Genomic DNA, 27,834 nt, shown 5'->3' on the forward strand with positions numbered 1-27,834 from the left:
GAACTAGACTGTTGGGTCGAGGGGGACAATGTGAGGAGGGTGGGGAGGGGAACACCGATAAGAAAGGGGAGGGGGGAGGGGGATGTTTGCCCGGAAACTGGGAAAGGGAATAACACTCGAAATGTATATAAGAAATACTCAAGTTAATAATAAAAAAAAAAATGTCATGTTCCTTTTCGGCCTTATGTCCTAGCTGATGAACTCGCCAACGCTTTGAACAGGTTTTCCCTTACGCTGCAAAGAAAAATGCCTAGCTGAAATCCTGTCCAACCAGGCATAAGAAGTACATCAGTATCCTACGCAAAATATCCTGGTAGAAGAGAGGGCATAAAGTTTAAAGGTGAAGCATTCTGATGCATTAAGGAACATCATTTATGATATATATTTCATCATTTTTCAACTTACATCGAACTAGCTCTAAATAGAATATTGCTGGAAAGCTGTATATCACTTTTATTCTACTAGGTCACATCTTGTCTTCACAAACTGGGTGATCATGTTCAGAAATTCGGTGACATACAGCTGGTTAACTCAAGGTAGGAGTGCACTAAATTCCTTCTACCTGTATACTGTGCTGTGCTCAGTGTGCTTTTCCTAGTGCACATCCAGCTAACCACAAGAACAAAAATATCCCTTTCCTAAGGGTCCTGGGAGACTTTTCCACCTATATCACTGGCTAGAACTTCTTTGCCCACCACCATTTCACCATATACTAGCCATCAGGGTAATACTACTATAATTGGAAGGAAGTGGTCAGGATTAACTGAGTTTCATTAGGGGTGTGCTGAAACAATGCTGTTCAAGCGTTCTGTCTACTGGGAGATGCACGAAGCACAGGAAGCCTCTTACATTATTTGTAGTATAATAACTTAAGTAAATAAAATGTTCAGTTCTGTTTGCACTTGCCACATTCCAAGTACTCGATAGCCATGCATAGCTAGTAGCTACTCTATTGGGTGACAGAAATATAAAGGGATTTTACTCACCAAAGAAAGTTTTATTGGGCACTTCTGGAGTAATAAAGGAAGGGGAAATTTTGCCCATCAGCAATCATCAATATTTACTGTATATCCTATGTAACAGACAGTAAGCTTTGTGCACAGTATTTCTTTTAATTTCACCGAAAGTCCTGTGAGGAAGTATTGTTATCGTGCATTCATCTAGACTTAAGGCTACTAACCACAGTATCCTGAAATACCTCACATACACGCAAAGAAAGGCATAATTAAGGTCTCGATTGTAGTTAGATCTCCTTCTGTCTGGCATCCATGATTTCTGCATGTCAACTCTGCTCATCCATGGCAGTTTTCTAGAAAGGCATCTCTTCCTTTTGTCTAAATTCTGTTCGTATTTTAACCTCACTTTCAACTTCACAACTCTTTTACCATTTCTATATTGCTTATCCCTGCTGTGTGTTCCTATCCCCATTACACGATGCATTTCAGTGGAAGGAAGTGGCTTCCGAAGTCATCTTTCCAATAGCCTAGGAGCTCCATAGTAATAAGTACTGCTTCTTTGTTGTTCACTGTCACATCCTCGGTACCCAGTAGAAAGTGACTGATAAGATGTGAATGGCAGATAAAGTATCTCGTGGACTCATTCATTTCACAAATACATTTTAAAGAAATGTGTTGGAGCCAAATGCCACCCGAGTGGTACTAGAACAACAGGAGGTAAATAAAGTTCCTGCCCTCATGAAGATTTTGTTCTTTTAGGGCTGGAGAAAGTAACAACAACAAAAATAGCAACAACAACAACAAAAAAGCAATGAATAAATAAACATATTTAGTTTGAATGATGTTCACATGCTTAATCCATCTTTTCCACTGTTTTCCAAGTTTTCGTTTCATTACTCTGTTACCTTGTCAGAGATAGTGAGGTCTCTTTATACAGAAGAAGTGGAATTATTTTAAAACAAAATCCAAAACAGGACACCATTACAGAGCAACTTATCTAACAGTTCGAGGGTGGGAGGCAGAATTTAAGTCCTGATGATAAAAGCCGTGCCTACTAGCAACCTCTGGAATGATGGCTTCATTTTCCTCACTGTCTTCTTAAGGCACATTCTTTGCAAACAGAGATTTTTAGCCATTCATTTTTAACGAATGTTCTACACAACCCAGACATTACACAGACTCTCCAGGACAATTCTTCAGTTACCCCCAGGGAGCTCAGATCACTTTATTTTAGCTCTCCTTGGCCCTTACACAGCATTATCGTGGTTGGTATTGCCGTCGTTGTTGTTTAGTTGGACAGTCATATGGCTCAGATGTGTTCCTAAATGCTTGGGTTCACGCTCTTTCAGTTGATCAAGCAGCAATAACCCTTACTGTATAATAATAAATAATAATAAAATAATAAAAGCATTACATTTCCAGACAATCCAGACATACTTACTTGGTAGTGTTCTCAGACTAAGATTTTCAGTTTGACCCTTCACTGTCAAGGAGAGTCACACAGATGGAGTAAATTATATTGTATAGCCATTGGGAGAGCTGGCCACTAAAGCAAGGAATTCCTTGGAGTAGGTCAAAGTGACTCAGCCCCATTCTGGGAAAGGCCTTCGGAGTTAAGACAGGAACAAAGGCAGAACCAAGCAGCAATCAGACTTCAGGCTTTCAGGGAGCTAAAGGGCTTTAGATAGTTCACCTAGGCCACATGGACCCCAGTTTGCTTTTCTACAACATGAAAGAATTGAGCTGGCTGCTGGGCACCTCTAACTCATGTACTTTATGTGCAGTTATGATCGAAAGTGCACTTCCTGACATTGTCAAAGTATCTTTTGTCCTTGACAAGGCAAACTTTTTTTATCTTCTTTATGTGTTTTGAAAATACAGGTGCATCTCTGTGAGTTTCGTTATATTTAGTAATGAAGTTTTCTGCTTTCAATTTTTTTATGACAAAACACACAAACACACACCTGTATATTTCACTGATCTGCATAGTAATTGAAGAGCGTATATAAAGCATAGGCTACTGATTGCAGAACTTTGCATTTGCTGATAAATATTAAAATTGTTATTTACATGATTCTGTGCAGGCAACACCTTGAGTTTATCTGTAATTCTTAGCACAGTTGAATGTTTATTCTGCTCAGTAAGCTTCAGGTGGCATTGGTATCAATGTAAGCTAACTATCACATCCCCAGAGCTTACTGCATTCGAGCCACCTGCAAACTGCTCAGAAATGTAGTCCATCCAAGACCCACGAAACCAAATCTGCATGCTAACAAAGCACGTAGGTAATTTGTGGGCACAGGGCCTTTGTAGATGTGCTGTTATATGTTACGGTTCTTTCAAAGCTAATCTTTAAAGTAGGTAATTTGGGGGCTTCTTTGTTTTGCTTTCAGTTTGCTGGAAAGCAATGAGTTGGTGAGCAAACTAAGTATAATTTAGCAAAGTGACCTGCTTTAATTCAATGTCACTGGGCTTAAGAATAATGCTATAAAGTCTTAGTCTTAGCTCTATTCTTATAAATGGCTGGGAAACAGAAAAACCATATAAAAGGCTTTGAGGTATCCTAGACTCACTAGTAAAAACCACATATATAATTGAAAGGCCATATGAAGAATATTAAAATATACTATTTTCTGTGGGATTGGCTAATAACCAATTGTATTTCTCTCTCTCTCTCTCTCTCTCTCTCTCTCTCTCTCTCTCTCTCTCACACACACACACACACACACACACACACACACACACACACACACTATCTAGCTAGTGATTTTAAAATCCAGCAATGCATTATGTCCTGTGTTAAGTGGGATGCCCCTCCAGGCTCATTTGCTTGAATACTTGGTTCACACCTGGAGATGCCATGTCAAAAAATTGTAGAACATTTTAGAAGCAAGGCATGTGTGAAGAATATGGGTGGCTGGTAGAATGGGAGCAGGAGTTGAGGAATATAACCCAGCACCACTTCAAAACTTTAGACATAGACCTTCTGACTCCAGCCTTTGATTGTGTGTGTGTGTGTGCGTATGATAATAATGTATATATATATAATCACACACATATGATTATATATGACAATAATGTATATATATAAACACACATATATATATACACACACATACACACACACGCATATATATATATATACATATATATATATATATATAAAATCATTTTAAAAGCTACAGCTGCCAGCTGCCAGAGACAGAGCTATCCCAGCCTCTATGGCCTTCATAACTATCTTGCCCTGACTGACTTTAGACAGTGAGCTAATGTAAATTTCTCCTGCCTAAAACTACTCCTGTCAGGCATTATGTTATAGCAATGGGAAAGGTTACAAAAACATACAGAAAGAAAGCATCAGAAAGGTGCAAATAAAATGTTTTTGGCTATGTGGTGAAAATTACGAAGGAAGTAAGTAATAAAACAATCTGAAGGTAAAATACAAGGACAAATTCCAAAAGGACTCCAGGGTTCTAGTTACAGCTCTGAGATTAACACACGGAATGTTTTTAATAATTTACTTCCCTGGTTTCCAGTTTCTTTATCTAGAAGATTAGAAAATGATTTTGATTTTACATTCTCTCTCTCTCTCTCTCTCTCTCTCTCTCTCTCTCTCTCTCTCTGAATTCTGAAGTCTAGTATGTCTGAAATCAATGCCTGTTTTACCATCTCAGATGCACCTATTGGAATTCAATACCGAATTTGAGAAATGCATTTTGGGATTTTTGCTATTTACTTGCCAAGAGCAGAAGCAACCGGGCCAATAGCCACCTCAGATGGCTCTCCACTAGAATCTTACGCTGGGCAAGGGGACAGATAAGACTACCAGAGCACACAGAGAAGATTATTATTTTCCTATCTTTTCATTCTGAATCACCAAATCAAATTGCTGAAATTCGATCCCCCTGCTAACTACCCAATTCATTTATAGAGGCTCATGTTCCCTGAGCAAATGGAGGAGAACACCATCATTTCAGAGCCTTCCATAGCAAATAATGACTGCTGAGAGCTACCTATCCCAAGAAAACTTACCTGGTTGCTCTGGCACTAGAAAACAAACTGACAGGCCTTTCCAGAAGCTAATTATTGTGCCTGCTATTTGGTTCACTGACAAAATTGCTTGTTTGTAAGGAAGAAACATATTTGTGCATTGCTTTTTCCATTATCACTTTTTCTATCATCATAAATAAGAATCAATAGGCCATTCATGTAGCATATGCTCACCACTATTTGTAACCTGAGTGTTGGCTGTATGTCGGCTAAGCTGGGTACCCCAGTGTACTGGCTGAGCATTACAAGACAGCAAGACTATTAAATTTAAGGAGATGATATTCATCTGTGAGTGTCTGGGGTAGGGAAGGGGCACTGTTTGCCTATACAGATATAGCACAGTGCCTGGCACACTATGGCTTATTCAAACGAATCAACTGGCGGATGATGAAACAGCAGGTGGATGCATGATGGGTGAATGACTCGATCATTCCTTGGAAGGTCCTATGGGCATAAATAGAGTTGACAGGCCTTCTTGGGATAGTGTTTTGACAACAGGAAGAGTATTTATAATTCCTGGTGCAGAAGTAATTACAGAGTGTGCACGGAAAAACAGCCCACCTGTGAGCTGAGAGCTCAATCGTACGCACAGGTTCCTGTGACAGTCGCTCTGGGTCTTCACAAGAGAAAACGTTAGTAAGAGAAAGAAGGGGGGAGACAGAGTGAGAGACAGAGACACAGAGAGAAGGAGAGACAGGGAGAGATGGGGAGAGGGGGAGAGAAGGAGATGGGGAGATAGGGAGATGGGGAGATGGGGAGAGGGGAAGAGTGGCAGAGGCTGTCTCTGAAGCAAACCTCTTTTCTGCCTGTAGCAATCTTGCTGAACAAAGTAAAGCCATGCAAGAGACTTATGAGAGGAATGACAGAGAGAGCAGAAGGATGTAATGCAAAGACAATAGGAAGGATGTTGAGGCAGGAGCCAGGGTGAGAAGCATGCATGGAAATGCGTGGGACTGGGGACAAGGAAGACACACTTTTGAGGGGAGTCTGGATGTCTAGGACCGGGAGACAGCAAGGCACTGATAGTGAGAGCAGAATGAGAGGGGGAGGGAGGAAAGGTCACCCAAGTGTGTACAAAATAACAGCCATTTCCACTCCTGCATGGGCAGGAGCATCCTTTTTCCCTTCTTGACAAAGACAAAGGGAATTTTAAGTAGGATTAAGTAGTGGTAGCTTTCAGAACTCCGCAGCTCTCAGAAGCAATAATAACTACATAATAGCTAAGTGGATGATGGGAATTGCCTCACTTGGAGTTTGGCCAGCATAGCAAAAGTTAGAAGCATTAACGCCTCTCTCTGAAAGCTTTCCTGAGACACTTTGGGGGGGGGGGGAATCATCTCCTAGAAGTGTGTGAACCACGTTAATGTTAGAAAGAGGATGCTCCTCACTGCTGGAAGACATTCTGTCTCCCGAAAATTAATAAGACAGACGCAAACCCTGCTGGGAAGCGCATTCTTATCCATGTAAATATATTGCCAGTGTCACCCTCAACGGAAGCAAATTGCTATAGTCACCAATTACTATAGTCTAATATAAAATTTTACTCAATAAATAAAATCCACAAGTGATGATCTAGATGGGAGAGGAAATCCTTGTGAATTCTTAGAGTTCCCTTTTCTCCTTGTAACTAGTAAATTTATGGGGGGGGTGTTGCACATGTAGCAGTCAGAACAACTTGAACAGTCTTCTCTTTCCACCTTGTGGCTCTCAGGGATCCAGCACAAGTCACCATGCTTGGTGTAGGTGCCTCTTCCTACTGAACTATTTCTGTGGCCCAGAAGTTGAGCCTTTTAAAAGCCAATCTAAAAAATTAATCTTAGGACCCTGGAAATATTCACTCATGCAAACACAGTAAGTTTTTCCCTCAAGTATTTGACCACTAACATATTTTATCATTTTCTCTCATTCTCCAAAATGGATTTACAACAATAATCTAAGACACGGATGACTTTTCTTGCAAATTGTAAAGTTTCACAGGTTACTTTCCTAAATGAAGTTAGAACACCATTCATTGTTTGTTGCAAAACAGAGACAAACAACTTCAGTGTCCCTCAAATGTTATTTGAATAAAATATTGACCCAGTCCCCTAAGCTACACTTTCCCCCAGCACTTAAACACCCATTTCCCTCCTTGCACTAAAAATAGTTCTGATTAAACAAATTATGACATTTAAAACAGTATCCAAATAATTCAAGGAAATAAGAAACAGACTTGTCACCATGGCTGCCTTCAACAATAAACTAGTTCAGTATTTATGTCTGAAGGAAATACTAAGTATATGACATCTAAATATGTCAATAGTAGAATTTCATGTCTTAATTTACTTGGAAAATGGGAGTTAGGAAAACCTGGTGATTCTTCAAACATCCCATTAATAAAATATGTGATAGGTTAGTAATACATCTACACACATACACCACAAGAAAAATAAGTTTCTCTACTTCATGAACTGTCATAGTTTCACAGTCTCAGTCTAACCAAAAGGACTTGAGTTTGTGCAGGACCAAATAATAATATTTCAATTGCAGTGGTAAGTGTGGGATGAGAATCAGTCAGTGAGAAATTCTCTCTTATCATTTGAATCTGGATTGTCCTAACAGATTCATACTTTTGAACACTTGGTCCCAGTTAACACAGCTAATTTGGACAGCCCTGAAAACTTTGGGAGGTAGGGCCTAGCTGTGGGAATTAAATCAGTAGAAGTGTGTCCACGAAGGCCAAAACCTGTCTCCAGTTCCTTCCTTACTCACTGCTTCCTGTGTGTACCATGAAGTAAACCACCTCCTTCCCCCACAGACCCTTACCATATATTCTACCTCACGAAGGGACCAGAATCAATAGAGCCAAAGACTCCATTGGATTGACAACTCTGAAGAAACTGTGAATCAAATTACATTCGCCCTGGCTTTTACTGCTTTGGTTGGACAGTTTTTGTGTGTTTTTGTTTTTCATGGAGATGAGGAAAGTAATGGAAACACTCTCCTTTTCTAACCAGTCTTTTATTTCCTGCTGCTCCTTATGAATCCTCTGCATATGACCTTTGCTGTTCATACAGCAGCCTGTCACACTGGACCCCACGCCTTTCGCCTGAGGATCCATCATTGCCTTCATCTGAATGTGTGCTCCCAAATTCTTCTGGTGACCTAATATGCACTGTACTTGCTGCAATGTAGTTGTCTGAACTTTATTAATGCCTAACTTAGAAATTAGCAAATATTAATCATTAAGTCGCCACCTCCTGTTACATATATTCCCTTATAATATCCTCCCCCCTAAATAAATTCTGTTATTTAGGAATATTACCAGCCTCTTACTGCCTGCCCTGAAGTTTCTCTAGAAGTTTCTCTTCTAATTTATATGGAAACATGCTGATGTGCCCAAGCCTTTTCAAACCTTCATCTTTAAAATTTTCTCAGGTATTTCATTTATTTATTTGTCAAAGTCCACTTAAGAGCATTTTTTCCTTCCTCTTCCTCTACTCTATTCTATGTTTAGCCATACGGTTTCTCTGTCTCTCTTGGACATTTTATCCCTGTTCCACATCTCTCTGCAAAACTACAACTCTATGCAAGGCGTCTTTCCCTCTATTGACTCCCCCTGTGCTGATTAAGGTCGTCGTTGTTGTTGTTTATCAACTTGACACAATCCAGGATTAGGGGACAGGAAATCCCAATTAAGAAAATGTTTTCCTCAGATGGACCTGTAGGCAAGTCTGTTGAGTAATATCTTGATTAATGATTGGTGTTAGAGGACTTAGCCTACTGTAGGTGGTGCTACCCCAGGGCACCCCAGAGTCCTTGCTTGTTCATGAGAGCAAACTGAGCAAGAAATAGTGAGAGGCCAATAGGCAGCATCCCTGCAGGGTCTTTCTTTCTCTTTCTGTGTCCATGTTTCTGCTGGAGTTCACTTCCCTGGCTTCCTTCAGGTGGGCCATATGTGAACTGTGATATGGAAGTTTAAGTAGAAACAAACCCTTTCCTCCCTAAGTTGGTTTTGGTTCTGGTGAATTATCACAGTAACAGAAACTAACACTCAGACACCACCCTTGAGTTTCCCATCATTATTCATCCTTTTCCTATAAATGCATTTCTGTCCCTGTGTCTAATTTCACTATATTTGAATTTCTAGTGAACATTTTATAGGGTCCTAGACCTTGTTTTGCCACCCACTGGGGAATTATATGGGCTGTATCAGAACTAAATCCAAGATAGTACCAAAGTAATTTTTTTCTTTTCTGATGTCTTCTCTGTCAGCTAATTCCATCACCATTTCCCCAGACTACTCTGTCAGAGATTCACCATGCAGGTCCTCCATCGTTTACCTTCTCTGTGTCAGTGCTAATCATTTACCCTGTACTAAGATACCTCCTAGAGTATCCATCTGTGTGTGGATACTGGAGGCCTTGGTGGTGACTACCTATCCCCAGGAATACAGATGAGTTCACGGACCTTCCTGCTTTACTCTCCTGAACTCTTGACCTGCTTATATTTCTGCTATAAGAATCTTCTTGAAGTCTCTATCTGAGGAATTCTTCTGAGGGAATAGTCCAAGTCCCTTGGCCCATGAATGGGATGAAGCCCAAGCCCCTCCATTCTGGGAACTCTAAAGAGAAGCTGAAGAGCATTCTTAATTTTCCTTTCTATGGCCAGTGCTATCAAACTCTCTTTAATCGTAAAACTCTTACACTCTAGTTGCCAAGGGTTTTTTTTTCCTTTTCCAAACCAAAAAAAAAAAAAAAAAAAAAAAGTTCATTCTCACTTTAGACCCTGCCATTTTCCTGTCTTTATCTGATTGACATCTTCACCTGACAGCAAGGTCACCTCGTGGGACTCACCTTTGTGCAAACTGCTACCCCTGTCCAAATCCATCCTGACTTCTTTTTTCCTTCATTTCTCCTAAAATTGTCTCAGGATCAGTATCGGTTTACTTTCATGTTTACTTAATGAGTTCCTGTCACCTCAAATGTGTGTGCAAATTCACAAACATGATTCTTGTATCACTTCCCCAATCTTGGCGGGGTAGGCCTAAAGTAAGATTGTTTTGTAATAATTTTTGCATCTTCATATTTTTCTTTCATATGTCTGTGCGAGCATTTAGTATATTCCCACTAGATGTGAGGTGGACAGAAATTAGGGTATCTCAAAAACTAAGTGAAGAGGGAAAGTCATGTCCAAATATTGTAGTTTTCAGTGTGGTTCTCCCTAATGATATCTGAGAAGGTTTTTAATCATGATATTAATAATATTCTTTAAACATCATATCCGTTGTGTTAGTTTCTAATTATATTACAGATAAATGTTTACATTGACCATGTATTGTGAGCTTATTAAATTCACTGCTTAGTAGTAACCGCTAAGGTTCCATATCTGTTTCTATGTACACAATCACATTATCTGCAAATAAGCATAGTTTTATCCTTTCCTTCAAAGAGGGACATTCAATGATGATTCTTTAAAATATAAGCTACAGAAACTAAAAGCATCAGAAATCATTGCTGATGGAGCAATAACTGTTACACTAGATGGAGTTTAATATATGATGAAGGAACACATTGTAATAGTTGAAAAATACGCGTCTTACAGCAACTTATGATCAATTTACTATGATATCTTGCCCATTTGCCTACATCCTATAAAGCACATTAAGGTACTTTCCCAGAAGACTCTTAAATAGTTGATTCAAATACAACTGAAATACCCTGGTGCTGTCCACATGGTATATTTTGGATGAATGATTGTTGGTAGAGTGTAAAAACCAATGTACAAGCTTCAGTTTATTGAGTGATGAGCTCAAGCTCATTCTTGTGAAAGAAACAGGAGACACAAGAAGACATAGGATCCCCAATGTCCCACATTTAATGGCACAGAGAAACATTTTATTTCTTAGGTAAAGCTAAAACAAGTTTAACAAGAGAGACATATGAGTGTCTACCTGTGCATTTCTTTATGTGACTGTTCCTCTTCCCATGTGATCCTAATTTGCATCCAAAATTCTCCTCCCAAAATTCTGCAAACCACACATTTCTTCGATTATTAGCAAGAGTTCGGCTTCTAAAGTATCGATCAAACCCTGTGTTAGAGGAAAAGGTATGATTTCAGTATTAATTCAAAATAAAAAAATACCACCTGAACTTTGAAGTGTTTTATTGTACAATATTTATAGCATATAATGTGTAATATATACATATAAAACGAATAACTATTTTCTCTCTCTCCTAATGTGAGTTTACACACCAGACTTCACTGAACCTAAACTCACAACAATGTCTCTGTCTCCCGTATGTTCTCTTTTCAGTTAATTCAATAAGGCAGTTAATACTGACACAATCTTCTAGAGACATGGCTAAGTAGTCTAGCCACTTCTTTAAGCAAAAACATCTGAAAAGAATGCCTTACCTCAGAGGACACTGTTAAAGATAAGAATTTAAGTCATTGTCAAGAGTATTGGGAAGATATTTGGGAAACAGACCATTCCGTCTACAACTGTACTCCAAATTTTCCTTGTTTCATTTATTTCAACATAGGGTCAGTTTGCAAAATGTATTCCATGTTAATTAATCACATAAGTTCCCTCTGACAATGCTATAACCATCACCAAACATCCACAAGAGTGCACAAAAGTGAACTATAGTAACTAGCATCACAGAAATGTCTAATTGTATTATAGTGCTCTTAAACAAGAAAAAAAGATCCTTTAAAGTATACACTTTTTAACATATAATGTTTGCATAGTGGAAATGACTACTGTGCTAACAGGGGTGGATATTCCATTCAGAATCAATGATGAGTATAATTGAGATTTGAATTATAACTTTAAATGTTTCATTCCTTTTTTTTCCTCCGGTGTTATAGATCAAACCCAGAACCATAAACACCCTAACCAAGAGTTTCATGACTGAGCTATATCCCCAGCCTGCATCTGAATTTTGATTTGACTGGGATGAAATGAATTGCCTTTATTGCATTCTTACCATCAATTGATGCTCTTTTAGGCAAAATTGTCACCGCTCCTTCTGCGATCTCCTCCTGCTGGTAGACGGGCGCAATTTTGGATCCCCAACTATCAGAGCCAATCCATAGAAAATGCCCACTCTGGTTTAATTTTTTTGCTGCTTCCAATATCCTCCTATAGGAATAAAAGGAAATAAAAATATGACATTTGGGGAGGGGGAAGAACTACATAACACCAGTGCTGCCACCTGAGCGTGTTGTCCAAATTTCATGTGTCATGGAAACTTAACTCTGTGAGTCATATGGTAGGATTTCTTGGGGGATAATTAGATTTGAATAAGTCAGGAGTGTGGGTCCCAGGATGATAGAATAACCTTGTGAGCAGAGCCCAGCCTGAGATGTTTCTCTGACATGCCATATGATGCCTTCCATGCCTTCACACAGAAGACAAGCCCTCATCAGCTGCCAAGAGGCAGCTGGGACCAAACAAGTTCTTTAGAAATGACCCAGTCCATACCCAAGCAAGCTTCTTTCCTTATTTCTTTTAAAATTCCTGAGCTCATGGTATTTAGTGATAGCAACAAAAAGTGAACCAGGACAATCAGTTCTATAAAGGTAAATACGCTTGGTGGGTCATAGTTAAACAATTAGTCAATCATGCTAATTGCTTGAGTCTTAGCATCTCCTAAAGGAAATGCAGCAGAGACTCCAGCATGTGTTAATTGGGCTAATCTTTAACCTGTTCTCATCACTCCCCCTCTCATTCTGAGGCATCTCATTTTGCTCAGTCCCAGGTTTTACTCTGTAGGCGTTGCCGACATAGAAATGAGGAGGCCATTGGGTCTGAAGCAGAAGGTAGTCTGTGGGTGCAGAGGGGCCTAGTGGTTCCTGTGAAATCTCACCAACTTTTTACACCATTCGTAAACTATGTTTGGAAAGGATGTGGGGCACAAATCTGATCCTGTATCCCGCAGGAAAGTAATCAGCACCTGATGTCATCCTCGTTGGCAAACATAATCACTGCGCGAGCGTTAGGTGTCTCCAGCAGGCGTTTGATAATTTTTTCAAATTCTCCAGGTCTTGGTTCACGTGGGATTTTCTGTGATTGAGCAATGCAAACACCACCTGTTTGAGGGGGAAAAATGTTTCAGAAAAAAAGTATTTATTTAATTAAACCTTGATGAGGTTAATTACGTTATAAAAGTAAATGATTTCCTACAAAATACCGTTTCTCCAAACATTTGTCATTCTGGCCTATTGAAAGTAATTGTGTCTGTTTTTATTATAATATATCACTAAGTGAAAAACACCAATATGAGTTCAGTTTTCTTCCACTAATTTAAACTCTCTCTCTCTCTCTCTCTCTCTCTCTCTCTCTCTCTCTCTCTCTGTGTGTGTGTGTGTGTGTGTGTGTGTGTGTGTGTGTCGACAGTGATGGTTTAGAGAAGAAATGTAGCCTATGAAGGAATTCTAGAGATGGAAGGAGAAAGGGACCTTTTATATTTGTTTATAAGACTAAACAAGAGTGATAAAATTAATAAAACCTCTGACTATATTGTGTGAGAGGCTACTCTTGAATAGAAAGATCCCTTTTCTGCTTTTCTTTGCTAGTATATTTCATTTAATTTTGTTTTGTTGCTAATAACATTGCTTCACTCTTCAGCAGCGTGTTGTGAAATAATCTTCAAATATCTCTGGCAAAACTCAACTATTCAAGCCCCCCCATTGACTTAGACTTCCACCATACACATAAAAATAGCTGTTTAAGCCAAAAGGAAGAAAGGGATGAAAGGAAAGAAAGAGCAGAAGGATAAGGTACCCAGAACTCTTATTCCATGCTTTCTTAAAACTAGGAGGATCCAAAGAAAAGTGTAGAGAGGATTCTGCCTCCAAGATTGGATAGGGGTAGCAGAAAGAGCTTTTTTCTAATTGCAATGGAGCAGAGACAAGCACATTCTAACACTGGGAGAGAAAATAGAATTAGTTACAGGCTTTTCTATTGCATTGTAGATTAAATGGACTTTTTTTGAGTCAGCTGAGAATTAAGTCACCATTTGTGACTCTGCTTCACTGGGCACAGGTATTTTTACTTCCAACAACTGACAATAACTGCAGCCACTCAAGGATTATTGGCTGCCATTATAGCTTATGCATTAGATTCTGAAAAGTCTGTGTAATCTAGGAGACACCGTACAATCTGGAGACAGATACTGTAATGAATTACAACTTCCATTGGTGTAATAAACTGAGGGATTATAGAAATACTTCATGATATGGGAGCAAAGAAGAAAGAAAGTGAGTGATTGAAAAAGTCAGATTTCAACACACACACACACATGCACACATGCACACACACACACACACACACACACACACACACACACACACACACCACAACACACCCCTAACTATGTGGGGAAAGTGAAACATTTATAATAGAGTACAAGGAGTGAATGAGCCTAGCTTCATGCCAGCCTAGAGTATAATTGGTAAAAGTTGAAGTTGGAAAGAATGGCCAGGTACAGAACATGGATACATTTGTCGGCGATATGAAAGTCTTTATATGAAATATCCATGTATTGGATCCCCATTATGAGGGTATTGAGTCAAGATTTTGGAGAAGGGACTGAGTAACAAAGGTTGAGTTCTCACACATGGAATTAGAGTCATTTCTTAAATTCTAAAGTTGAGAAAGAGGGAGAGAGAAAAGAGGAAGAGAAGGTAGCTGAAAAGGAAAGAGATGGTAAGAAAGAAGAAAGGGAGGTAGGAAGGAGGGAGTGAAGGAGAAATGAAGAAGAGAAAGAGAAGAGAAGAGAAGAAAGAAGGAAGCAAGGAGGGAAGGAGGAAAGGAGCGAAGAAAGGAGGGAGGAAGGAAGGAAGGAAAGTCACAGAGAGAGGGGAAGAAAAAGAGGAAGCAACATGAGAGACCAGAGAATTCGCTTTTACTCCAGACCATTTGAGAATGTGATACAAAATCAATTGCCTGTGAACCGAGGAATGAGCCACCAGAACAACCCAATCATTCTCACACCCACATCTTAGACTTCTGTTTATAAGTCATGAGCCCAATGTAATTTATTACCAAAGCTTGGCTGATCTAAGGCATTACATAATTTAGACTTTACCCAGAAAAAAAAACAAGAATTCATTAAAAGCTAATAATAAAGAGGTAAGGTTTGCTTTAGGAAGAAAACTGAACCTAGCAGCAGACAGCCAGTTGAGTATGTGTGATTAGACGCAAGATGTACAGCAGAAATGAATGAATATAATCAATAAATGATAATTGTTTTTCTTATATGTTTGAAGATATTAAAAACCATCCATGAAGTATAAATGTACTTAGTAACCTTATACCACATTCCTCAAGAGTAGAGCTGTTTATCACCAATGAATCAAGCCAGGTTGTGGCCTATACTTAGCCAGCCTTCTGGTATACCAGTAAAAGATATAGTGATCAACTCATTACACAGCAAATGTTTATTAAAGTTCCAGTATTTGCCAGGTATGTGTAGGGCATGATGGTCAATAAAATGGACATGGCCTCTGCCTTCATCAAATTTTGAAATACAATTAAATCAGGCTTCATACAAATAGAAAGAAGTATGTAAGTGTGGGTTAAGCAAGCCCTATAAAGAAGTAAAAGGCTGGTATAGTGGTCAGGAAAAACTACTCTGAAGTGGTATAATCTAGTTGGCTTCCAAAGGCTGAAAGATTTGTAGAGAATAGTGTGGGAAATGACAGGAAATGGCTGGTAGAACCAATAAGTGAAGGGTAGGGAAGCCAAATCTAGATGGCCCAAAGGAAACATTGCATCCCTGAACATGGTGTTTTATGCATGAAAATGAATGAGATTTATTGATATAGAGTGAGACTCAAAGAGTAAAGAATGAAATCAGGCTCCACTCTTCTGCCACATTTCCTCTATCTCCATCAGACTCCTGAACCATATAGGTAAGCTTCCCTTCCTCACCCATCTTCCCTGCTCTCTGAGCCCTCTGGGTCAAACAAACCTACCCTGAGCATCCTGCCATTCCAAGGGGACATCCGCTCTCCTCCCACCTTTCCACCCACCTTTATTGAACCTGAGGCTCCTGAAACATACAGAACTACAGGTCTGGAACCATACATCCCAAAATATCCATCAGAGGCCTGCTACACCAGGAACATCAAGGCTAACCTCTCCGTCCCAATACCTACTACAATAAAGAACAACCAGGGCCCAAACCAACCAGATGGCTTAGATCCTCAAAAGAACACAATCAACAAGCACCAAGAGAATTTGACACCTCCAAGCACAGTTACTCCGCCACATCAAACTCTGGATATCCAATACAACTGAAGAAAAGAAAAGAAAAGAAAATCACCTTATATTTCATCTTATAAAGATGATAGGGGTCTGTACAGAGGAAATAAATTCTTTAAAGAAAATAAAGGAAAATAAAATTAAAAATAGAGGTAATTAAAGAAGAAACAAATAAATCCTTAAAGACATACAGAAAAATATAATTAAACAGATGTAGGAAATAAATAAAACTGAATAAGACCTGAAAGTGAAAATAGAAGCAATAAAGAAAACACAAACTGGAGAAGGAAAACCCAGGGAAGATAATAGGAAGAACAAAAGAGAGACTCTCAGACATAGAAAATATAATTGAAGAAATTGATATGTGAGTCAAAGAAACTGTTAAAGCTAAACAATTCCTGACACAAAACATTGAGGATATCTAGGACACCATGAAAAGACCTAACCTAAGAATAATAGGAATAGAAGATGAAGGTGAAGAATACCAGCTCCAAGGCATAGAAAATATTCTCAACAAAATCATAGAAGAAAACTGTCCCAATCTATGCCTGTAAACATACAAGAAGCTTAACGAATGCCAATTAGACTGGACCAGAAAAGAAAATCCTTCCAGCACAAATTAATCAAAACACAAAATCTACAGAGCAAAGAAAGAATATCAAAAGTGGCAAGAGAAAAGATCAGGTAAAATACAAAGGCAGACCTATCAGAATTATACCTGACTTCTCAACAAAGGCTCTAAAAGCTACAAGGACCTGAGCAGATATCCTGCAACCTCTCAAAAAACCACAGGTGCCTAACTATCACCATAGATGGAGAAAACAGAGTATTTCAAGACAAATCTAAATTCAAACAATATCCACAAATCCAGCCCTATAGAAAATACTAGGGAAAAACTCCAACCCAAGAAGGATAACTATATCCAAGAAAACACAGGAAATAAGTAATTTCATACCAACAAAAACAAGGAACACACACACACACACACACACACACACACACACACAAACACCACCAACAGCAAAATAACAGGAAATAACCATCATTGGTCATTAATATCTCTCAACATCAATGGACTCAATTCTCCAATAAGAAGAAACAGGCTAACAGAATGGAGGCAAAAACACCATTCTGCTGCATACAAGAAACACGCCTCAAACAGAAAGGTAGACATTACCTCAGAATAAAGGGATGGAAAAAGGTTTTCCAAGAAAACAGATTGAAGAAGCAAGCTGGAATAGCCATTCTAATATCTAATAAAATAGACTTTCAAGCAAAATTAATGAAAAGAGACAGGGAAGGACACTTCAGACTCATCAAAAAAAACCCTTTTTCTTTGATGATATCTCAATTCTGAACATCTCTGTCCCAAACACAAGGGCGTCCACATTTGTAAAAGAAACATTACTGAAGCTTAAATCACACATTGAACCCCACATATTAATAGTGGGGGACTTCAACACCCCACTCTCACAATTTGACAGGCCATCAAGATAAACACTAGCCACACCCGTGGATCCCGGCCCGCAGCAGCTCTCTGCTCCCAAACCCCGTGGGAGAGAGACCTCACCGCCTGATCAGGTGGGCACTCCTGAGGCTGCAGAGCGGAGGAGACCACCAACACTGCCCACCCCTGCCCACATCCCTGGCCCAAGAGGCAACTGTATAAGGCCTCTGGGTTCCCGTAGGGGAGGGCCCGGGAGCGGCAGGACCCCTGCGCCTGAGACACTGCCGGAACCTGAAGGAAACAGACCGGATAAACAGTTCTCTGCACCCAAATCCCGTGGGAGGGAGAGCTAAACCTTCAGAGAGGCAGACACGCCTGGGAAACCAGAAGAGACTGCACTCTGTGCACATCCAGACGCCAGAGGAAAACACCAAACGCCATCTGGAACCCTGGTGCACGGAGGCTCCCGGAAAGAGCGGCACAGATCTTCCCGGTTGCTGCCGCCACGGAGAGGACTTAGGCAGTACCCCACGAGCAAACTTGAGCCTTGGAACCACAGGTAGGACCAACTTTTCCCCTGCAAGAAACCTGCCTGGTGAACTCAAGACACAGGCCCACAGGAACAGCTGAAGACCTGTAGAGAGGAAAAACTACACGCCCGAAAGCAGAACACTCTGTCCCCATAACTGGCTGAAAGAAAACAAGTCTACAGCACTCCTGACACACAGGCTTATAGGACAGTCTAGCCACTGTCAGAAATAGCAGAACAAAGTAACACTAGAGATAATCTGATGGCGGGAGGCAAGCACAGGAACCCAAGCAACAGAAACCAAGACTACATGGCATCATCAGAGCCCAATTCTCCCACCAAAGCAAACACGGAATATCCAAACACACCAGAAAAGCAAGATCTAGTTTCAAAATCATATTTGATCATGATGCTGGAGGACTTCAAGAAAGACATAAAGAACTCCCTTAGAGAACAAGTAGAAGCCTACAGAGAGGAATCGCAAAAATCCCTGAAAGAATTCCAGGAAAACACAATCAAACAGTTGAAGGAATTAAAAATGGAAATAGAAGCAATCAAGAAAGAACACATGGAAACAACCCTGGACATAGAAAATCAAAAGAAAAGACAAGGAGCTGTAGATACAAGCTTCACCAACAGAATACAAGAGATGGAAGAGAGAATCTCGGGAGCAGAAGATTCCATAGAAATCATTGACTCAACTGTCAAAGATAATGTAAAGCAGAAAAAGCTACTGGTCCAAAACATACAGGAAATCCAGGACTCAATGAGAAGATCAAACCTAAGGATAATAGGTATAGAAGAGAGTGAAGACTCACAGCTCAAAGGACCAGTAAATATCTTCAACAAAATCATAGAAGAAAACTTCCCTAACCTAAAAAAAGAGATACCCATAGGCATACAAGAAGCCTACAGAACTCCAAATAGATTGGACCAGAAAAGAAACACCTCCTGTCACATAATTGTCAAAATACCAAACGCACAAAATAAAGAAAGAATATTAAAAGCAGTAAGGGAAAAAGGTCAAGTAACATATAAAGGCAGACCTATCAGAATCACACCAGACTTTTCGCCAGAAATTATGAAGGCCAGAAGATCCTGGACTGATGTCATACAGACCCTAAGAGAACACAAATGCCAGCCCAGGTTACTGTATCCTGCAAAACTCTCAATTAACATAGATGGAGAAACCAAGATATTCCATGACAAAACCAAATTTACACAATATCTTTCTACAAATCCAGCACTACAAAGGATAATAAAGGGTAAAGCCCAACATAAGGAGGCAAGCTATACCCTAGAAGAAGCAAGAAACTAATCATCTTGGCAACAAAACAAAGAGAAGAAAAGCACAAAAACATAACCTCACATCCAAATATGAATATAACAGGAAGCAATAATCACTATTCCTTAATATCTCTCAACATCACTGGCCTCAACTCCCCAATAAAAAGACATAGATTAACAAACTGGATATGCAATGAGGACCCTGCATTCTGCTGCCTACAGGAAACACACCTCAGAGACAAAGACAGACACTACCTCAGAGTGAAAGGCTGGAAAACAACTTTCCAAGCAAATGGTCAGAAGAAGCAAGCTGGAGTAGCCATTCTAATATCAAATAAAATCAATTTTCAATTAAAAGTCATCAAAAAAGATAAGGAAGGACACTTCATATTCATCAAAGGAAAAATCCACCAAGATGAACTCTCAATCCTCATCTTCGGTTGGTTTATATACAAGTGTGCAATTTCTAGGCTTGAAAGCAAAATGATGCTATCTGGTGCTGGATAGAGGAGCCTTATTTTTTATTATGGCAGCTTGCTATTTTGTAACATGGTGATTTGGTTGAACACAATAAAGTACAGTAGTAACTGATCTCCCCTTCTTCCTGGATGAGTGAGGAGATGATTAAATGTTGATGTCAGCATCCTTGAGCATATTCAGATGAGCTTCTGCTTCTGTTGAAAAGGATGCTGTGTTTGATTGTGGTCCGAAGCTTTGAAGCACTACTTGGCATCTCCTTCCTTGGAGGTCTCACTGTTTAAACATAACAGATTTGATAGCTTGTTGTTAAGGTGAGGTCCAGCTTGTCTCCACTAGGTCATCTTCATGTGAATCCGGTGGTTATACGGTATTGTTCTAGGGATATTTCATTTTTTTAATAATGGTTTTAGCTGACATTCATGGAGAGAATGAATTCTTAGAACTGTGCCACTAGTGAAAGGAAATCCTGTCTAGAGTATGTTTCTTTACAAAGCTGTGTCACACCATCCTTTGGGCCCTCTGCTGGAAAAGTAGAATCAAGTCTCAAATAATGCCTTTTAAATTGTATCCTCTAGTATTATAGATGTAGGACAGTACTGTATCATACCTCTGTGGATGTAAAATAGCTTGTACCTGCTTTATGATACGTAGTAGTGACCGTGCTTTATCAGAGCTGTTTTTAATGATGTTGCTCAGAATGTTTTCTTTCCAGATGATGATTGAGAAGCTAATTAAAAAAAATGGTGCCAGGTACCACAAGAGTAACAGAACTGTGCTGTTTTCTCGGGTTTTGTTTTTTTTACTTTTTTTTTTAATGGAATGTGCTGGATGTCTCTACAGTTTTGTTCAGATGACTGCAGAACCTGGAAAAGCTGTTGCTGCTGTTGATGCATAACACACTGCTATTATTGGTCTTTTTATATAAATATAAATATATATACAGATAAAAAAGATAAACACTAAACAGAAATAATTAAATTAACTGACATTATGAATAAAATGGACACAAGACATCTATATACTATTTCACTGAAACACAAAAGAATATATCTTCTCAGTACCTAGTGGATCCCTCTGCAAAATTGACCATATAGTCAGTCACAAATCAAGCCTCAACAGATGCAATACAATTGAAACAATGCTTTGTAATTTTATCAGACCACCACGGACTAAAACTGGACTTCAACCACAACAGAAACACTTGAAAGCTTACACACTCAAGGAAATTGAGTAACTATCTACTCAATGATCTCTGGGTCAGGGAAAAAGAAAGACTTCTAGAACTCAATGAAAATGAAGGCACAACATACCCAAATTTATGGGACACAATGAAAGCAGTGCTAAGAAGAAAGGTCATAGCACTAAGTGCCTCCATAAAGAAATTAGAAAGTTCTCATATCTACAATTAAAAAAAGCAAGCACACCAAAAAGGAGTAGGAGGCAGAAAATAATCAAAATCAAGGCTAAAATCAATCAGTTAGAAACAAAGAAAACAATACAAAGAATCAAGAAAACCAATAGCTGATTCTCACTTAAAATGGGGAATAAAATAGTCATAAGATGCAGAAAGAGGGAGGGTATTGGGAGGGAAGGGCAATGGGGAAGGAAATAGGAGTTCAGGATCAGGTGTAGGGAAGGACAGGAGAAATGGCTAGATGGCCATGAAAATGTGTGGAAATCTGCAACTGACAGGTATAAGGAGGTAGGGGGCATCCCCAGAATGAAACTGAGACCTGGAATGAGGAAGGCACCCAAGAATCAGTGGAGACGACCTTAGCTTTGATGTTATAGACATGGAACCTGAAGGGGCTACCTCCTGTAGCCAGGCAGGAAATTCAGTGAAGCAATAGAGACACTAACCCACCCACAGAAAATGTCATTTTCAATTCAAAATATATCCTGTCCACAAGAAATGCAGGCACGGGAGATGAAGCAGAGACTGGGGGAACGGTTAACCAGTAACCCACCAACCATCCAACTTCAGACCATCTTACGAGCAAGTACCAATCTCTGACACTCTTGATGATACTCTGTTATGCTTGTAGACAGGAGCATGCTGTGCTCCGAGAGGCTGCATCCAGCATCTGACTCTGACAGATGCAGATACCCACCACCAAACGGTGGATGGAACTTGGAAACTCTTATGGAAGAATAGAAGGAAGGATTGAGGGCCCCAAAGGGGATAGGAACTCCACAGGAAGACCAACAAAGTTAACTAACCTGGGCCTTCTGGGCTCTTTGAGTCTGAACCACTAACCAAAGTACATATACATTGGCTGGACCTAGGCCTCCCTGCTCATATGTAGTAGATGTGCGGCTTGGTCCTCATTTGGTCCTGAACAACTGGAACAGTGGCTGTCCCAAAAGCTGTTTTTTGTATGTGGGATATGTTCTTCTAGTTGGGCTGTCTTGTTTGGCCCTAGTGGGAGAAGTGCCTTGCAGAGACTTAAAGTGCCAGGTTTGGAGATTAGAGGGGGGAATACCCTAACGGGCACCACCTGCTCAGTGGTGCATAGGGGATGGAGAAATATTAAGGGAGGGGGTGACTGGAAGGGAACAGTGAGGAAAAATATAAAGAGAATGAGTAAAAAAATATAAAATTTAATTATTAAAACAAAGAAGAATGGAATCAGAAATCCCATGGATGTGGTTATCGGAGCCATGCTGGGGAAGAATGAGTAAAGCCATTGCACTGAGTGAACAGAGAAAGGACAGAACTCTGGTGGAAGTGCTGAGCTACAGTCAATGATGCTTCGTGCTGGTTTGATGATGCAAAGAATGAATCAACAGGAAGCCACCAAGTATGCTTATATGGATTTGGTCATGGTGGCCAGTTCAGCGATGACATGTTTAAACAAGAGGGAAATACAAGGAGATTGGCAGGTATGTGAAGAGAAGTGGATAATTTTCACTCGAGTCCACTGTCTTCAAAATACCAATGAAACATTCATCAGGCTAACAGGGCATTTCTAGAGCTAAGGAGAAAGAAGGGGAAATGCAGTTACCGTCCTGTCCCGTATTGAGACGAGGGATTGATACTGGGATCAGCAAAGAGAAAAGGAAGCTGGGGAGATCTGAACAAACTCTGTGCTCTGGATAGAGCCAGTCAGAGACTGGGAGCAAAGACCACATATTGGAACTAAGACTGGAGGAATGCAGAAAACTATAATTTCATTAAAAATCAACTATGGCTGAGTGACACCGTGAGGTAACTGCCGAAGGGCAACACGAAACGATGACACCTCTTCAAGGAAGTGTGGCTGCTTCAGAATATGCCTGCCCTGTTAATTAAATTGCCACAATTACTTAAGTACTACTTAAGCAGTGAAGACTTGCTATACCCTGAGCATCTTTCTGAGACTACCACAGACTCCAGGGCCAGAGGAAATGGCAGTTGCAAGGCTTTCATTGATATTATTTCAGGTGAAGCATTCCACAAATACAGTTTAGCTAGAACTCAGTGACTGATTTACTCACTAAGGACCTAGTAGAGATTTTTGTTTATGAAAAGCTGAGCTAGCTAGGGTGGATTTTAACAAAGGATATATCCACTTCGCTTCTTTTTCAAATTATGTCCCTTACCTTGTACTTGTCAATCTGACCAATTTGTTTTGTTTTCCGGAGATACTACATATTGAATCTATTTCAGCTGAACCAATCCCTCTGGAGGAAATCCACTGGGCATGCCATGCTCATGTTTCATACCTTATGGCTATTTCATTAAGTGAGAAGTTGACGGCTTCCCAAGTGATTTGCATTAGAAGATCAGAATACCTTCCTTAGCCTTGAAACTCATTCACACTTTCTATTTCTACACCACTCAAAAAGACAGACAGTTAATCCATTCATAGGCACTCATGGTGTGCTATGTTCCGGGAGCTATAATAGAGACTCAAAGATTGCCTGTACTCAGCAGCTTCATCAGTTAGCTGAGAGACAAGCTGTGCTTAGAAGAGTCAGACACGAGGATGGCACTGATGGATACCACAATGAAAGCTAGCACGAGGGATCTATCAAAACACAGAAATAAATGGAAAGCAAACCGTGGCCCCAGGTGGCCCACTGGTTTTATATTAAAACCAATTATTACAATTGTTAGAATTTATTTAAAAGTGAAGTAAAATTCGGCCAAATATTCAGTCTAATCAAAGATGTATTACCCACATAATACTCAACCAATCTATGTTTTCTACTTCCAATAACAACCACCTTAATTTTAAACCAGGAGGAAAAGATGGGACCTCTCCTCGGAGACTTTCTCCATTGCATCTATGCTCTTATATGTCAGTCTGAGAAGCCACTGGTGGGGTGTGATTCAGGTGACATTACCTTCACTTTCCTCCAGTAGCCATTGCTTCAAGAAACAGTTTTAAAGCTTAGGACCAAAACAAGCAAACAGTGATAGAGGAATTTATAACTGTTATCCAGAGTCTCTTGACTAATTCCTTGCCACTTATATTATTTTTCTCTTTTTCATGATATAACAATAATTAGATACGCTATATAAGCGCACTGCTAGTCATCATTTCTCTCCACTCTCGTCCACTCTGGGATCCCATCACCACCCCTAACAGCAGCGAGCCCTGCCCCAAGGGTGCTGTTATCACTACTTCTCCGGCAGGGAAACAGAAACAGGGGCATCAAGATCCTACTGAAGGCTGAAGCACCAGTTCACAGCCAGAACAATTTTAGTCTAGACTGCCCTCACCATGCCCTTCCATGATGGACTAGACCTGTAGCAGAATGGTTTCGGTGGCTGCAGACCACTGATGAAGAAGATAAAGCAAATTTAAATTCTCATTTAAAAAACCCAGCAGGTTATCCCTTGTAAATCTGACTGACAGCTACATAAATACGGAACTTCTATTGAGTATTAAGAATGTAACTAAAAAAACTTAGAACTTTGGCAGCTTAAAGACCTGACTCAACATACAGTCATTCTGTATGAAGTCTCAACACTTCCCAATCATTTCTATAAATGTCTGTCTTCAGGGGACTTGGTCGCTTGTCTCCTACTTCATTTTTGTATGGCAGCAATCACATTTACTGCAATATTTATGATTTACTTTCTCCTTCCTTCCACTAGAACACTCACATCCACTGAATCCTTCTCCTTCTACTCATCTCAGTAACCCTAATGCTTGCTTAGTACACAGTCATTTCCACGGACATGTATTGGATGAATAAATGTTAAGGTTTGTGATTGACAGTTTTGAGATAGAAAAATAGGTTGAGATAGGTCCACTTTCATAGGCTCTTCAGCCAGGCAGAAAAATGATTGGATACATATAAATACATGCTCAAAACATGTCTCAATCATAGAAGTAAAAATAAAATAGAGACTTTGGAAAGGAAGAGGAAACTTGCCATTGAAATAGACTGTGGGTCCCCAAGTTGCTTTTACCAGGATATCATGGATTAGAAACCTGCCTAGGCCTTGATTCAATTATCTATAGGGTGGCACTGTAATTTATCATATTGATTTGAGGACATATTTGCAAGCAATGCCATTGTTATTACTTCTCGAGGAAGCTGAGACTTGTGGGCAAGTGGTCTGCTATGTCAGGCCTGGGAGATGAAAGGTTTGTGTTCATTGATTTGGTAGAGACGAGTGGTACATGAAAGAAAAATGAACCTGCTGTGAGAAAACTTGAGAGTAAGTCCTGTGTGACCTTGAAGATGAGGTCATAACATCACCCAAGGATGTGGTGGGGACCCAGTAAGATGGTTAAAGTTCTAGAGAGTGCAGCACATTATCACGTCCAATACCCAGCATCATCAAATAGTCAAGTACCATCATCCTCATTGAAAGGATGTTTGATGTTCAGATCTAAGCCATGGAATTTTCAACAGATCTGATTTTTCAACCATTCATTGCTCTTTGTGTTGCACCATTAATTATCCAAAGTTTTGGGGAGGAGCATTTGCTCACTAGCCTATACCAAGGAATAAAATGATTACATTTCATGTTAAGAGAAGGGATAACATTTATTTCTGACCACAATAATATGAGTCTCCTTTTAAAGACAGACTGAGAAGATGTCAAAGATTTAGATCTAAAATTAGGGGTTGATGAGATGGTTCAACTGGTAAAGGCTCTTGGTGCCAAGCCTCATATCCTGAGTTGATTCATTAGGGCTTACAGGATGAGAGGGGAGAACTGACTCCAGAAAACTGTTCTCTGACCTCTGCTTATACAAACACACACACACACACACACACACACACACACACACACACATACACACACAAATAAAAAATGTAATAAAATTTTTAATTAAATTTTGACTTTTTAAAATAATGATAAAATTCAACAAAAATACTATTCAATGTATTAATGGTGCAAATTATGATAGAAAAGTTAGGAAAACAGTCATATCCCTTCATGTAAAAGTTTTCCAGGAATCATTACATTCTCCATTCTGGAACATGTCTAGAGTACACTGTGCCTGATATTTTCAGCCAGTGTTGGGATCCACCTAGGTACCCAAAAGTCCATAAGATTCTTATGAAGGATCTCAGGATCCATGATGACCTGATAGACTGTGGTGGCAGCCAGTCACCTAGTCCTTGAGACCTGCTGTGATAGGAAACAAAATTATGAAAGGATTTTTTTATTCCCTACTACTCTCCCCAGACTCCTGAAACTTTGTGTGGAAAGCAAACTCTGAGTTAATGTATGGTGTTGATATGGTTCTATCAGGGACCATGGACTGTGTTAGGGACTCTATCCAGCCTCAGTCCCATGGGAATGGCAAAGCCTCCTACCCACTGTGAGGTAAGGCTCAGAGGGAATGTCAAAGACTTCCTTTAGGATCCGATTGTAAATATTGATAGCACAAGCAGAAGATGTCCAACATAACTTCCTTCCCTCAGATATTTGCAGCTTGAAAATTGCTACCCTACAGAGATTGCCCCGTTAACCAAATGTATAGCACAAACCTATTATCTGTATTTGTCTTAGTTAATATTACAATTCGTGTGATGAAACACCAGGTCCAAAAGCAACTTGGGAAGGAAAGGGTTTCTCTCACTCACAGTTCCATATTCACAATTCACCTGTGAGGGCAGGAACCTGGAGGCAGGAGCTAATGCAGAGGCCATTTAAGGTGCTGCTTAATGGCTTGCTGCCTACAGCATTCTCAGCCTCCTTTCTTAGAAACCCAGGACCATCAGCCCAGGAATGGCACTGCCCAAAATGGACAGTCCCATACCTCCAATTAATCATTAATTAAGAAAATCATCTATGGCCAGATCTTATGAAAGTATCTTCTTAGTTGAGGTTCCTTCCTTCCAGATGAGTCTAGCATGTATCAATTGATCGGAAACTAGCATTCACAGCAGGTAAATCTACCCACTAGTTCAGCTATATGTAATAACTCTACCTCTCTATTCAGTTGTATATAATACACATGTTGAGCTACAGGGATATTTGTGGAGGAAGAACTGTGACTACTCAATCTAAGAGCCCTGACTATTGACCCCAGTCAGGTGCATCCCTGGAGCTGTGAAAAGGAGGATACATCTCTGTGCACTGAGAGCCTCCTATGTAGAACTGGCTCAGATTAAGCACTCAGATTCTGAGAAAACAATCCAACTGGTGTGATAACATGACAATCCACTGCATCAGCCGATGTTCGTTAAACTGTATAGGATCTGAGTCCCAAAGAGAAAGGGTCCTTTTCTGGTCCCCCACATTGACTATATGGAACTAGAACAAAGATGAACTAAAAGGCCCCAAGTCCAAGCCAAAGACGAAGTAGATGAGAAATACCGTCATAAGCTATAAATGGGTTACTCCAGGTTATATACTCTCATAAACTCAGAGAAA

At 39.8% G+C, this 27,834-nt stretch overlaps 1 protein-coding gene across 7 annotated transcripts in view; it reads right to left on the reverse strand.

Annotated features, from left to right (window-relative positions):
* Positions 1 to 27,834, reverse strand: part of Grm8 (glutamate metabotropic receptor 8) — a 906,417-nt gene that overhangs the window by 495,920 nt on the left and 382,663 nt on the right. For all 7 annotated transcript variants that reach the window (XM_087659148.1, XM_087659147.1, XM_087659150.1 and 4 more), the window contains 3 exon segments: positions 12,947 to 13,082; positions 11,978 to 12,132; positions 10,939 to 11,076 (listed from right to left, as the gene is read on the reverse strand). In XM_087659148.1, the coding sequence (XP_087515274.1) occupies positions 10,939 to 11,076; positions 11,978 to 12,132; positions 12,947 to 13,082 (429 nt within the window).

The sequence above is a fragment of the Rattus norvegicus genome, chromosome 4 (genome assembly GCF_021556685.1).
Source record: "Rattus norvegicus strain SHRSP/BbbUtx chromosome 4, alternate assembly SHRSP_T2T, whole genome shotgun sequence".
NCBI lineage: Eukaryota > Metazoa > Chordata > Mammalia > Rodentia > Muridae > Rattus > Rattus norvegicus.